The sequence below is a fragment of the Coregonus lavaretus genome, assembly GCF_964263955.1.
Source record: "Coregonus lavaretus genome assembly, contig: HAP1_SCAFFOLD_3079, whole genome shotgun sequence".
Taxonomy (NCBI): Eukaryota; Metazoa; Chordata; class Actinopteri; order Salmoniformes; family Salmonidae; genus Coregonus; species Coregonus lavaretus.
The window spans coordinates 45,001-59,489 of NW_028157404.1; the positions used below are offsets into that span (position 1 = coordinate 45,001).

At 45.0% G+C, this 14,489-nt stretch overlaps 1 protein-coding gene across 1 annotated transcript in view; it reads right to left on the bottom strand.

Moving 5' to 3' along the window:
- LOC311125476 (cytoplasmic dynein 2 heavy chain 1-like) overlaps positions 1-11,159 on the bottom strand; it is a gene marked incomplete at its 5' end in the record, with an annotated part of 18,088 nt that extends 6,929 nt beyond the window's left edge. Inside the window, 2 exons of the mRNA XM_084199527.1 lie at positions 6,582-6,791; positions 11,043-11,159. Of these exons, the coding sequence (XP_084055653.1) occupies positions 6,582-6,791; positions 11,043-11,159 (327 nt within the window). The remainder of the gene's footprint in view (positions 1-6,581; positions 6,792-11,042) is intronic.
- Between the last annotated feature and the right edge of the window lie 3,330 nt (positions 11,160-14,489).

A 14,489-nucleotide genomic window follows, 5' to 3' on the forward strand; every position in this document is an offset into this window, starting at 1 on the left:
TGACAGAGGAGAGAGAGAACAGGATTCATTTTTTCCTCTGCTGCTGCTCTTGATGTGTCTGTCTGTCTGTCTGTCTGTCTGTGTGTGTGTGTGTGTGTGTGTGTGTGTGTGTGTGTGTGTGTGTGTGTGTGTGTGTGTGTGTGTGTGTGTCTGTCTGTCTGTCTGTCTGTCTGTCTGTCTGTCTGTGTGTGTGTGTGTGTGTTCTAAAATGAAGGGCTCACTTTCCAGAGCTTTAACTCCCAGAGCAGGTTAGGAGTAGCAGGTCTTATTCCATATGCTATTAGGAAGAGATCAAAGCTGTGCCCCTAGAGACTACACTCTCACACACACACACACACTCTAACTCTAGTGTTTCTCTGGCTTAGAGTCTTTAGCAGAGCTAAACGGCTGCCTGTCAGTCTCTGCTCTCCTCTACCCAGCTCAGCCTAGCCCAGCCCAGCCCAGCCTAGCTCATAGTAAGGACCAGAGAGAGCAAGAGCGAGAGAGAGAGATGAGGAGAGACAGACAGAGAGACAGACACAGAGAGAGAGAGAGAGAGAGAGAGAGAGAGAGAGAGAGAGAGAGAGAGAGAGAGAGAGAGAGAGAGAGAGAGAGAGAGAGAGAGAGAGAGAGAGAGAGAGAGAGAGAGAAAGTTGATGAGGAGTTGATGAATTAGTCTCCTGAGTGGCGCAGTGGTCTAAGGCACTGCATCGCAGTGCTAGCTGTGCCACTAGAGATCCTGGTTCGAATCCAGGCTCTGTCGTAGCCGGCCGTGACCGGGAGACCCATGGGGCGGCGCGCAATTGGCCCAGCGTCGTCCAGGGTAGGGGAGGGAATGGCCGGCAGGGATGTAGCTCAGTTGATAGAGCATGGTGTTTGCAACGCCAGGGTTGTGGGTTCGATTCCCACAGGGGGTATGAAAAAAAAATATATAATGTAAGTCGCTCTGGATAAGAGCGTCTGCTAAATGACGTAAATGTAATGTAAATGAATTGAATTGAGAGAGAGAGAAAGAAAGAAAGAAAGAGAGAGAGGGATGACAGCATTTAAGGCAGCTCTCACAGGATTATGGGAAGGGGAGGGAGAGGCGGCAAACAGCCAAATCTATCCCCCTCCTCCCTTCCTTCCTCCCTATCTGCCTCTCCCTCCTTTCCTCTCTCCTTATCCCAGCCTTCAAGGTGTCCAAATCACTAAAGGAGGGGTGAGAGTGTGTGGAGAGCACATGGAAGGAGGGGTGAGTGTGTATGTGTGTGAGAGTGTGTTTTTGGAACAGTACGTCAAAGTGTATCTCTTCACTAATGTTGTCTGTGGGATCAAAGTAGAGGTGGGGCAGTGGGAAATGACTCCAACTGGCTAACTCTGCTCCTCCAATCACAGAAGAGAATTTTAAAATAATCAAGCGCCTTGAGTCAAACACGGGGCCGTCTCATCATCAGACCCATCAGCAGTCTCAGTCCCGCAGAACAGATAACAAGAACAGAGAGAAGACCAGAAGGAAGGAGAGATTAGAAAGAGGGAAGGAGAGATAAGAAAGAGGGAAGGAGATATAAGAAAGAGGGAAGGAGAGATAAGAAAGAGGGAAGGAGAGATTAGAAAGAGGGCTCCTGAGTGGCGCAGCGGTCTAAGGCACTGCAGCTCAGTGCTAGAGGCGTCACTACAGACCCTGGTTCTATTCCAGGCTGTATCACAATCGGGCCATAATTGGGAGTCCCATAGGGAGGCGCACAATTTGCCCAGCGGGGGTAGGTCTTCATTGTAAATAAGAATCTATTCTTAACTGACTTGCCTAGTTAAATAAAGGTAAAAAAAAAAAAAAGAAGGGGGGAAAAAAGAGGGAAGGAGAGATAAGAAAGAGGGTAAGAGTGATGGGAAAGAGAGATAAGAAAGAGGGAAGGAGAGGGAAGGAGAGATAAGAAAGAGGGAAGGAGAGATAAGAAATAGGGAAAGAGAGATGGGAGAGATAAGAAAGAGGGAAAGAGAGATGGGAAAAAGAGAGAAGAAAGAGGGAAGGAGAGGGAAGGACAGATAAGAAAGAGGGAAAGAGAGATAAGAAAGAGGGAAGGAGAGATAAGAAAGAGAGATAAGAAAGAGGGAAAGAGAGATAAGAAAGAGGGAAGGAGAGATAAGAAAAATCGAGCACACAAACATGCAAACATTGGCAGTAGAATGGCCTTACTGAAGAGGTCAGTGACTTTCAACGTGGCACTGTTTCCAACAAGTCAGTTCTTCACATTTCTGCCCTGCTAGAGCTGCCCCGGTCAACTGTAAGTGCTGTTATTGTGAAGTGGAAACGTCTAGGAGCAACAAAGGCACAGCCGCGAAGTGGTAGGCCACACAAGCTCACAGAACAGGACCGCTGAGTGCTGAAGGGCGTGGCGCATAATAATCGTCTGTCCTTGGTCGCAACACTCACACTCGCCGCCATTGGACTCTGGAGCAGTGGAAACGTATTATCTGGAGTGATGAATAACGCTTCACTATCTGGCAGTCCGATGGACTAATCTGTGTTTGACGGATGCCAGGAGAACGCTACCTGCCCCAATGCATAGTGCCAACTGTAAAGTCTGGTGGAGGAGGAATAATGGTCTGGGGCTGTTTTTAATGGTTTGGGCTAGGCCCCTTAGTTCCAGTGAAAGGAAATCTTAACGCTACAGCATTCTAGACGATTCTGTGCTTCCAACTTTGGGGCAACAGTTTGGGGAAGGCCCTTTCCTGTTTCAGCATGACACTGCCCCCATGCACAAAGCGAGGTCCATACAGAAATGGTTTGTCGAGATCGGTGTTGAAGAACTTGACTGGCCTGCACAAAGCCCTGACCTCAACCCCATCGAACACCTTTGGGATGAATTGGAACACCGACTGCGAGCCAGGCTTAATCGCCCAACATCAGTGCCCGACCTCACTAATGCTCTTGTGGCTGAATGGAAGCAAGTCCCCGCAGCAATGTTCCAACATCTAGTGTAAAGCGTTCCCAGAAGAGTGGAGGCTGTTATAGCAGCAAAGGAGGGACCAACTCCATATTAATGCCCATGATTTTGGAATGAGATGTTCGACGAGCATGTTGGTCATGTTGTGTATTTCCTTAAATATCCTGTGTTGTGGGGTTATTATTTTCCCCAGGTACTGCTGGGAAATTACACTGGTCACTCAAAACATTTATAAAGTATTTATGAAGCATTTAATAGCGCTCACTTTAGATTAGGGGCTGCAAAAATACTTACTAATGATTAGTAAATGGTATATAAATGTGGGAGTAATGATTAACGCATGGTGAACGCTCACTTTATAAATGCCTTATAAATGGTTTATTACGGAACATTACCGAAGGGCTGTGATGGTCTGATGCCAAGCCCATGGGATTAGTTAATGGCGCCAGAGAAGATGGCTGCTGTTTTACAGCCCTCTAACCAATTGTACTATTATGTGTGTTTTTTCGCATTATTTGTAATTTATTCTGTACATAATGTTTCTGCCACCGTCTCTTATGACCAAAAAGAGCTTCTGGATAACAGGACAGCGATTACTCACCTCGTATTGGACAAAGATTTTTTCGTCAATGAGTCGGACGCGAAGGATATTCTACAGACACCCGATAAGGCCCAAATCCCTATCATTTGCATGAGAAAGAGACTGAGATATCGTGGACATAGGTCAGGGTGCCTTGTAAGGATCCGACGGCGAGCGAGTAAACTGCCTCTTCCATCAATCCAATGTTCAATCATTTGAAAATAAATTGGACTACCTAAGATTAAAGGTTATCCTACCAACGGGACATTAACAACTGTAATATCTTATGTTTCACCGAGTCGTGGCTGAACGACGACATGGATAACATACAGCTGGTGGGATATACGCTACATCGGCAGGATAGAACGGCTGACTCCGGTAAGACAAGGGTATGTATATTTGTAAACAACAGCTGAAATCTAATACTAAGGAAGTCTCGAGGTTTTGCTCGCCTGAGGTAAAGTATCTCATGATAAGCTGTAGACCACACTATTTACCAAGAGAGTTTTCATCTATATTTTTCGTAGCTGTCTATTTACCACCACAAACCGATGCTGGCACTAAGATTGCACTCAATGAGCTGTATAAGGCCATAAGTACACAGGAAAACGCTAATCCAGAGGCAGCGCTCCTAGTGGCCGGGGACTTTAATGCAGGGAAACTTAAATCCGTTCTACCTAATTTCTACCAGCATGTTAAATGTGCAACCAGAGGAAAAAAAACTCTAGACCACCTTTACTCCACACACAGAGACGCATACAAAGCTCTCCCTCGCCCTCCATTTGGCAAATCTGACCATAACTCTATCTTCCTGATTCCTGCTTATAAGCAAAAACTAAAGCAGGAAGCACCAGTGACTCGGTTAATAAGGAAGTGGTCAGATGACGCAGATGCTAAGCTACAGGACTGATTTGCTAGCAGAGACTGGAATATGTTCCGGGATTCTTCCGATAGCAATGAGGAGTACACCACATCAGTCACTGGCTTCATCAATAAGTGCATCGATGACGTGGTCCCCACAGTGACCGTACGTACATACCTCAACCAGAAGCCATGGATTACAGGCAACATCCGCACTGAGCTAAAGGGTAGAGCTGCCGCTTTCAAGGAGCGGGACTCTAACCCGGACGCTTATAAGAAATCCCGCTATGCCCTCCGACGAACCATCAAACAGGCAAAGAGTCAATAAAGGACTAAGATTGAATCGTACTACACCGGCTCTGACGCTCGTCGGATGTGGCAGGGCTTGAAAACTATTACAGACAACAATGGGAAGCACAATCGCGAGCTGCCCAGTGACACAAGCCTACCAGACAAGCTAAATCACTTCTATGCTCACTTCGATGCAAGCAACACTGAAGCACGCATGAGAGCATCAGCTGTTCTGGATGACTATGTGATCACGCTCTCCGTAGCCGATTCGAGTAAGACTTTTAAGCAGGTCAACATTCACAAGGCCGCAGGGCCAGACGGATAACCAGGACGTGTACTCCGAGCATGCGCTGACCAACTGGCAAGTGTCTTCACTGACATTTTCAACATGTCCCAGACAGTCTGTAATACCAACATGTTTCAAGCAGACCACCATAGTCCATGTGCCCAAGAACACTAAGATAACTTGCCTAAATGACTACCTACCCGTAGCACTCACGTCTGTAGCCATGAAGTGCTTTGAAATGCTGGTCATGGCTCACATCAACACCATTATCCCAGAAACCCTAGACCCACTCCAATTTGCATACCACCCCAACAGATCCACAGATGATGCAATCTCTATTGCACTCCACACTGCCCTTTCCCATCTGCACAAGAGGAACACCTACGTGAAAATGCTATTCATTGACTACAGTTCAGCGTTCAACACCATAGTGCCCTCAAAGCTCATCACTAAGCTAAGGACCCTAGGACTAAACACCTCCCTCTGCAACTGGATCCTGGACTTCCTGATGGGCCGCCCCCAGGTGGTAAGGGTAGGTAACAACACATCTGCCACGCTGATCCTCAACACGGGGGCCCCTCATGTACTTCCTGTTCATCCATGACTGCATGGCCAGGCACGACTCCAACACCATCATTAAGTTTGCCGACGACACAACAGTGGTAGGCCTGATCACCGACAACGATGAGACAGCCTATAAGGAGGAGGTCAGAGACCTGGCCATGTGGTGCCAGGATAAAAACCTCTCCCTCAACGTGATCAAGACAAAGGAGATGATTGTGGACTACAGGAAAAAAAAAGAGGACTGAGCACGCCCCCATTCTCATCGACGGGGCTGTAGTGGAACAGGTTGAGAGCTTCAAGTTCCTTGGTGTCCACATCACCAACAAACTATCATGGTCCAAACACACCAAGACAGTCGTGAAGAGGGCACGACAAAGCCTATTCCCCCTCAGGAGACTGAAAAGATTTGGCATGGGTCCTCAGATCCTCAAAAAGTTATACAGCTGCACCATCGAGAGCATCCTGACTGGTTGCATCTCTGCCTGGTATGGCAACTGCTCGGCCTCCGACCGCAAGGCACTACAGAGGGTAGTGCGTACGGCCCAGTACATCACTGGGGCCAAGCTTCCTGCCATCCAGGACCTCTATACCAGGCGGTGTCAGAGGAAGGCCCTAAAAAATTGTCAAAGACTCCAGCCACCCTAGTTATAGACTGTTCTCTCTGCTACCGCACGGCAAGCGGTACCGGAGCGCCAAGTCTAGGTCCAAAAGGCTTCTCAACAGCTTCTACCCCCAAGCCATAAGACTCCTGAACAGCTAATCATGGCTACCCAGACTATTTGCATTGCCCCCCCTCCCCTCTTTTACGCTACAGCTACTCTCTGATAATTATCTATGCATAGTCACTTTAACTCTACCCAGATGTACATATTACCTAAATTACCTCGACTAACCGGTGCCCCCGCACATTGACTCTATTTTTTTGTTATCTATTTTTTACATAACACTTTTTTTTTCTTTTCTTAAAACTGCATTGTTGGTTAAGGGCTTGTAAGTAAGCATTTCACTGTAAGGTCTACACCTGTTGTATTCGGCGCATGTGGCAAATAAAATTGGATTTGATTTGGTTTGGTAACACACACGCACACAGTACCTCCTGGTTGAGTAGAGCAGTGGCCAGTTTGTGGACGTCAGCAGTGAGCAGCGAAGTCCCTCTGATCACCTTACTCAGTGCAGCCAGGGACTGGTGGATCCCCTGGACCAATCGGATAGCATTGAACTGTTCCAGAACAATGAAGGACAAGACAGGTGACCCCTGACCTTCAGTGGGTGGGGCAACTTTTTGATGGATGAGAGATGAGCCCTGAGAGAGAGTGATAGATAGATAGACCGAGAGAGAGAGAGAGAGAGAGAGAGAGAGAGAGAGAGAGAGAGAGAGAGAGAGAGAGAGAGAGAGAGAGATGAAGAGAAAGAGAGAGAGGATAATTAAATGACTTGTATCTAAATGACTAACTAGTCCCAGTTGCTGTGTAAAATGCATGCCACCCCCCTAGCTTAATGCCAACAGATGATTAATAGGAGATTACTAGAGAGGTGATTAGCTAGCTGCTAGGAGGTAGTAGGAGGAGTAATTAGCTGGTCATTAGTTGCTAGTCCTTGTTGAGCTGGTTAATACACCACTGTAGACTGACCAATGGAATGGAGCATTCATATCTGGTACCGTCAGGGGGCTGGGCTTGACACACACAGGCTCGCACTACACAAACACACACACACACACTCACGCACACACTACACACACACGCACGCACACTACACCCACACACACGCACGCACACGCACACACACCAAAAAGAGTCGTCAAAGTGTTGTGTTTCATGTTTACAGTGAAACCAGTGAACAACATAATATGCAAACCAATGATCTCCTCGACTCCCTCCCAAAGTCACAGAGAGAAAGGAGTGAATTCATTTAGCAAAAACTCCTGTATTGACAGGATCACTCTCTCATAAGACAATAAAACAGAGATACTGTCCTCCTTCCCCTCTATTATTCTTTCTGTTGTTTGTGTTGTATTCTCTCCCCCTGGTGCAGGCTGGGTAAGATATGCTAATGAGGTTTTACAGGGATCCGATGAGGGACCCGCCATTAATTAAAACCAGCGGGGTGCTGCCCAAGATTCTGGGATGTCAAGCGACACCCATATAAAAAAAACATTAACACAATGCATAATTCTCGTATTGATATCAAACATAACAACGGTGTGTGTGTAGGTGTAGCCTATTCTTACTCTCAGAAAATAATATATAGTAATGATGTCATAGCCTGGTCCTGAAGAAAGAACAATGACGTCCGCAACATACCAACACTCCTCCACTATAGCAACATGAATCATTAAATAAACTCATTACCCACATGAGAGACTAACAGGGGGAATGGTTACAAAAAGAGGGAATACACACACAAGATGAAGAAACTTAATCAGCTTTACAGAGACTTGAATTATATTGGAGTAAACAACACAGGGACACACACTGAATACATTATCTGGATCCACAGAGAACCACTGTTAGTATGGAGCCAAGTGACAAACACTTCTGGATCCACAGAGAACCACTGTTAGTATGGACCCAAGTGACAAACACTTCTGGATCCACAGAGAACCCCTGTTAGTATGGACCCAAGTGACAAACACTTCCGTATCCACAGAGAACCACTGTTTGTATGGACCCAAGTGACAAACACTTCTGGATCCACAGAGAACCACTGTTAGTATGGACCCAAGTGACAAACACTTCTGGATCCACAGAGAACCACTGTTAGTATGGACCCAAGTGACAAACACTTCTGGATCCACAGAGAACCACTGTTAGTATGGACCCAAGTGACAAACACTTCTGGATCCACAGAGAACCACTGTTAGTATGGACCCAAGTGACAAACACTTCTGGATCCACAGAGAACCACTGTTAGTATGGACCCAAGTGACAAACACTTCTGGATCCACAGAGAACCACTGTTAGTATGGACCCAAGTGACAAACACGTCTGGATCCACAGAGAACCACTGTTAGTATGGACCCAAGTGACAAACACTTCTGGATCCACAGAGAACCACTGTTAGTATGGACCCAAGTGACAAACACTTCTGGATCCACAGAGAACCACTGTTAGTATGGAGCCAAGTGACAAACACTTCTGGATCCACAGAGAACCACTGTTAGTATGGACCCAAGTGACAAACACGTCTGGATCCACAGAGAACCACTGTTAGTATGGACCCAAGTGACAAACACTTCTGGATCCACAGAGAACCACTGTTAGTATGGAGCCAAGTGACAAACACTTCTGGATCCACAGAGAACCACTGTTAGTATGGACCCAAGTGACAAACACGTCTGGATCCACAGAGAACCACTGTTAGTATGGACCCAAGTGACAAACACTTCTGGATCCACAGAGAACCACTGTTAGTATGGACCCAAGTGACAAACACTTCTGGATCCACAGAGAACCACTGTTAGTATGGACCCAAGTGACAAACACTTCTGGATCCACAGAGAACCACTGTTAGTATGGACCCAAGTGACAAACACTTCCGTATCCACAGAGAACCACTGTTAGTATGGACCCAAGTGACAAACACTTCCGTATCCACAGAGAACCACTGTTAGTATGGACCCAAGTGACAAACACTTCTGGATCCACAGAGAACCACTGTTAGTATGGACCCAAGTGACAAACACTTCTGGATCCACAGAGAACCACTGTTAGTATGGACCCAAGTGACAAACACTTCCGTATCCACAGAGAACCACTGTTAGTATGGACCCAAGTGATAAACACTTCTGGATCCACAGAGAACCACTGTTAGTATGGACCCAAGTGACAAACACTTCCGTATCCACAGAGAACCACTGTTAGTATGGACCCAAGTGACAAACACTTCTGGATCCACAGAGAACCACTGTTAGTATGGACCCAAGTGACAAACACTTCTGGATCCACAGAGAACCACTGTTAGTATGGACCCAAGTGACAAACACTTCCGTATCCACAGAGAACCACTGTTAGTATGGACCCAAGTGACAAACACTTCCGTATCCACAGAGAACCACTGTTAGTATGGACCCAAGTGATAAACACTTCTGGATCCACAGAGAACCACTGTTAGTATGGACCCAAGTGACAAACACTTCCGTATCCACAGAGAACCACTGTTAGTATGGACCCAAGTGACAAACACTTCTGGATCCACAGAGAACCACTGTTAGTATGGACCCAAGTGATAAACACTTCTGGATCCACAGAGAACCCCTGTTAGTATGGACCCAAGTGACAAACACTTCCGTATCCACAGAGAACCACTGTTAGTATGGACCCAAGTGACAAACACTTCCGTATCCACAGAGAACCACTGTTAGTATGGACCCAAGTGACAAACACTTCCGTATCCACAGAGAACCACTGTTAGTATGGACCCAAGTGACAAACACTTCCGTATCCACAGAGAACCACTGTTAGTATGGACCCAAGTGATAAACACTTCCATATCCACAGAGAACCACTGTTAGTATGGACCCGAGTGCCAAACACTTCCGTATCCACAGAGAACCACTGTTAGTATGGACCCAAGTGACAAACACTTCCGTATCCACAGAGAACCACTGTTAGTATGGACCCAAGTGACAAACACTTCCGTATCCACAGAGAACCACTGTTAGTATGGACCCAAGTGATAAACACTTCCATATCCACAGAGAACCACTGTTAGTATGGACCCGAGTGCCAAACACTTCCGTTTCCACAGAGAACCACTGTTTGTATGGACCCAAGAGACAAACACTTCCATATCCACAGAGAACAACTGTTAGTATGGACCCAAGTGAAAAACACCTCCATATCCACAGATATATCAGAATCAGCAGTGGTGGTGGTGCATGACTGTTCAAATATTTGGGGATTTTGCACCTCAATGCTCTGGTGAATCCACACCCAGTTAAGGATGAAGCATTTACTTAAAGACAGACAAATTGGGCAGAGGAGACACGACAAAACAAATTAATGGCTCCTGGGGTATCATTAACATAAAATAAGGTTGTTTACAAAGAAAAAACTAAGTCCAGTCTCCTATTCTCTTCTGTCTCCTAAAGACAGACCTTATTATAGCCAATCAGAAAACACTTCAGTCACCTCAATGACCAATCAACAGACAACAACAGCAGATGTGAGACTAGGAGGACACATGTACATCAACAGTACACGTACGATACACATAACATATAATGTTTTCAGGCCCACAGAACAAGACATACACTAATGGAGGGGGGGAAGAGAGAGAGAGAGAGAGAAAGAGAGAGAGAGAAAGCGGTGAATGAGGAGGGAGAGAGAGAGAGAGAAGGGCTAAATTATTTAACACAAAAGGGGACATTTCAGTGATTTGAAAGGTGGTGGTTTCTAAGCAACTGCATACACTAGCAAAACCGAGGAGTGAGCAGCCATCGGCCAACACACACATTAGCAAGCAAGCACGCACAGACAAACTCACAGCAGCTGTTCAGGTAGAAAGAGGAGCGAGCAGAGAGGGAGAGAGAAAGAGAGAGAGAGAGAGTTACCTGGTTGAGTTTCTTCCATAGGTTGAGGACAGGAGAGAGGCCATTGGACCAGATCTCTCTGTCGAACTTTGATCCTGCTGCTTCCGAGCGGCTCAGTATCCTCAGCTGGGAGATCACCTGGAGACAGACAGACAGACAGACAAAGGGTGGAGGAGTTAATGTGTGTGGACATTGACCTTGACAGTTCAGCATGATAAAGGTAAATCAATCAGTCCATCCATCCGTCCATTCATTGGACAGATAAAAAAACAGACCAGCAGAAAAGTTTATTTTCAATTTTCAATCAGTTTCTGAGGTGTGTTTATACTCTGATAGTAGAGATAGGGTTTCTGGTCTGAGGTGTGTTTATACTCTGATAGTAGAGATAGGGTTTCTGTCTGATAGTAGAGATAGGGTTTCTGGTCTGAGGTGTGTTTATACTCTGATAGTAGAGATAGGGTTTCTGGTCTGAGGTGTGTTTATACTCTGATAGTAGAGATAGGGTTTCTGTTCTGAGGTGTGTTTATACTCTGATAGTAGAGATAGGGTTTCTGGTCTGAGGTGTGTTTATACTCTGATAGTAGAGATAGGGTTTCTGGTCTGAGGTGTGTTTATACTCTGATAGTAGAGATAGGGTTTCTGGTCTGAGGTGTGTTTATACTCTGATAGTAGAGATAGGGTTTCTGGTCTGAGGTGTGTTTATACTCTGATAGTAGAGATAGGGTTTCTGTTCTGAGGTGTGTTTATACTCTGATAGTAGAGATAGGGTTTCTGTTCTGAGGTGTGTTTATACTCTGATAGTAGAGATAGGGTTTCTGTTCTGAGGTGTGTTTATACTCTGATAGTAGAGATAGGGTTTCTGGTCTGAGGTGTGTTTATACTCTGATAGTAGAGATAGGGTTTCTGTTCTGAGGTGTGTTTATACTCTGATAGTAGAGATAGGGTTTCTGTTCTGAGGTGTGTTTATACTCTGATAGTAGAGATAGGGTTTCTGGTCTGAGGTGTGTTTATACTCTGATAGTAGAGATAGGGTTTCTGGTCTGAGGTGTGTTTATACTCTGATAGTAGAGATAGGGTTTCTGGTCTGAGGTGTGTTTATACTCTGATAGTAGAGATAGGGTTTCTGGTCTGAGGTGTGTTTATACTCTGATAGTAGAGATAGGGTTTCTGTTCTGAGGTGTGTTTATACTCTGATAGTAGAGATAGGGTTTCTGGTCTGAGGTGTGTTTATACTCTGATAGTAGAGATAGGGTTTCTGTTCTGAGGTGTGTTTATACTCTGATAGTAGAGATAGGGTTTCTGGTCTGAGGTGTGTTTATACTCTGATAGTAGAGATAGGGTTTCTGTTCTGAGGTGTGTTTATACTCTGATAGTAGAGATAGGGTTTCTGTTCTGAGGTGTGTTTATACTCTGATAGTAGAGATAGGGTTTCTGTTCTGAGGTGTGTTTATACTCTGATAGTAGAGATAGGGTTTCTGTTCTGAGGTGTGTTTATACTCTGATAGTAGAGATAGGGTTTCTGTTCTGAGTGTTTATACTCCGATAGTAGAGATAGGGTTTCTGTTCTGAGGTGTGTTTATACTCTGATAGTAGAGATAGGGTTTCTGTTCTGAGGTGTGTTTATACTCTGATAGTAGAGATAGGGTTTCTGTTCTGAGGTGTGTTTATACTCTGATAGTAGAGATAGGGTTTCTGTCTGATAGTAGAGATAGGGTTTCTGGTCTGAGGTGTGTTTATACTCTGATAGTAGAGATAGGGTTTCTGTTCTGAGGTGTGTTTATACTCTGATAGTAGAGATAGGGTTTCTGGTCTGAGGTGTGTTTATACTCTGATAGTAGAGATAGGGTTTCTGGTCTGAGGTGTGTTTATACTCTGATAGTAGAGATAGGGTTTCTGGTCTGAGGTGTGTTTATACTCTGATAGTAGAGATAGGGTTTCTGGTCTGAGGTGTGTTTATACTCTGATAGTAGAGATAGGGTTTCTGTTCTGAGGTGTGTTTATACTCTGATAGTAGAGATAGGGTTTCTGTTCTGAGGTGTGTTTATACTCTGACAGTAGAGATAGGGTTTCTGGTCTGAGGTGTGTTTATACTCTGATAGTAGAGATAGGGTTTCTGTTCTGAGGTGTGTTTATACTCTGATAGTAGAGATAGGGTTTCTGGTCTGAGGTGTATGTGGGTTTGGTCCTCTGTGTATCACTTAATATCCAAAGTATTCTTTGGCAATATGTACATTGTTACGTCATGCCAATAAAGCTTATTGAATTTAAATGAATTGGGAGCGATAGAGAAGTACAGTAGCTCTAATGGTTAATAGATTGATAGTGTGTTAGTGATAGTATTAGTGTTAGTGATAGTGTGTTAGTGATAATGTGTTAGTGATAGTGATAGTGTTAGTAAAAGTGATAGTGTTACTGTTAGTGATAGTAAAAGTGTTAGTGATAGTGTTAGTGTTAGTGATAGTGATAGTGATAGTGTTAGTAATAGCGATAGTGATACTGTTAGTGTTCGTGATAGTATTAGTGATAGTATTAGTGATAGTGAAAGTATTAGTGATAGTGTTAGTGATAGTGATAGTATTAGTATTAGTGATAGTGTGAACGCTGCATGATGGATATTGCCGACAAGACAATAGAGGAAAGGAGGGGGGCTAATAGGAATAAACATACATTAAATCCCCCACTACAATATATCGCAACATACTGCAACATAGCGCAACATACTGCAACATACTGCAACATAGCGCAACATACTGCAAAACACTGCAACATACTGCAACATACTGCAAAATAGCGCAACATACTGCAAAACACTGCAACATACTGCAACATAGCGCAACATACTGCAAAATAGCGCAACATACTGCAACATAGCGCAACATTTTGCAACATACTGCAACATAGAGCAACATACTGCAACATACTGCAACAAATAAATGCTTCAGAGTTCAAGGAACAGACACATCTCAACATCAACTGTTCAGAAGAGACTGCATGAATCAGGCCTTCATGGTTGAATTGCTGCCAAGAAACCACTAATAAAGGATATTAGACCGGTGGAAATCTGTCCTTTGGTCTGATGAGTCCACATTTTTGGTTCCAACCACCGTGTCTTTGTGAGACGCAGAGTAGTTCAACGGATAATCTCTGCATGTGTGGTTCCCACCGTGAAGCATGGAGGAGGAGGTGTGATGGTGTGGGGGGGCTTTGCTGGTGACACCATCTGTGATTTATTTAGAATTCAAGGCACACTTAACCAGCATGGCTACCACAGCATTCTGCAGCGATACGCCATCCCATCTGGTTTGCGCTTAGTGGGACTATCATTTGTTTTTCAACAGGACAATGACCCAACACACCTCCAGGCTGTGTAAGGGTTATTTGACCAAGAAGGAGAGTGTGGAGTGCTGCATTAGATGACCTGACCTCCACAATCACCCGACCTCAATCAAATTGAGATCGTTTGGGATG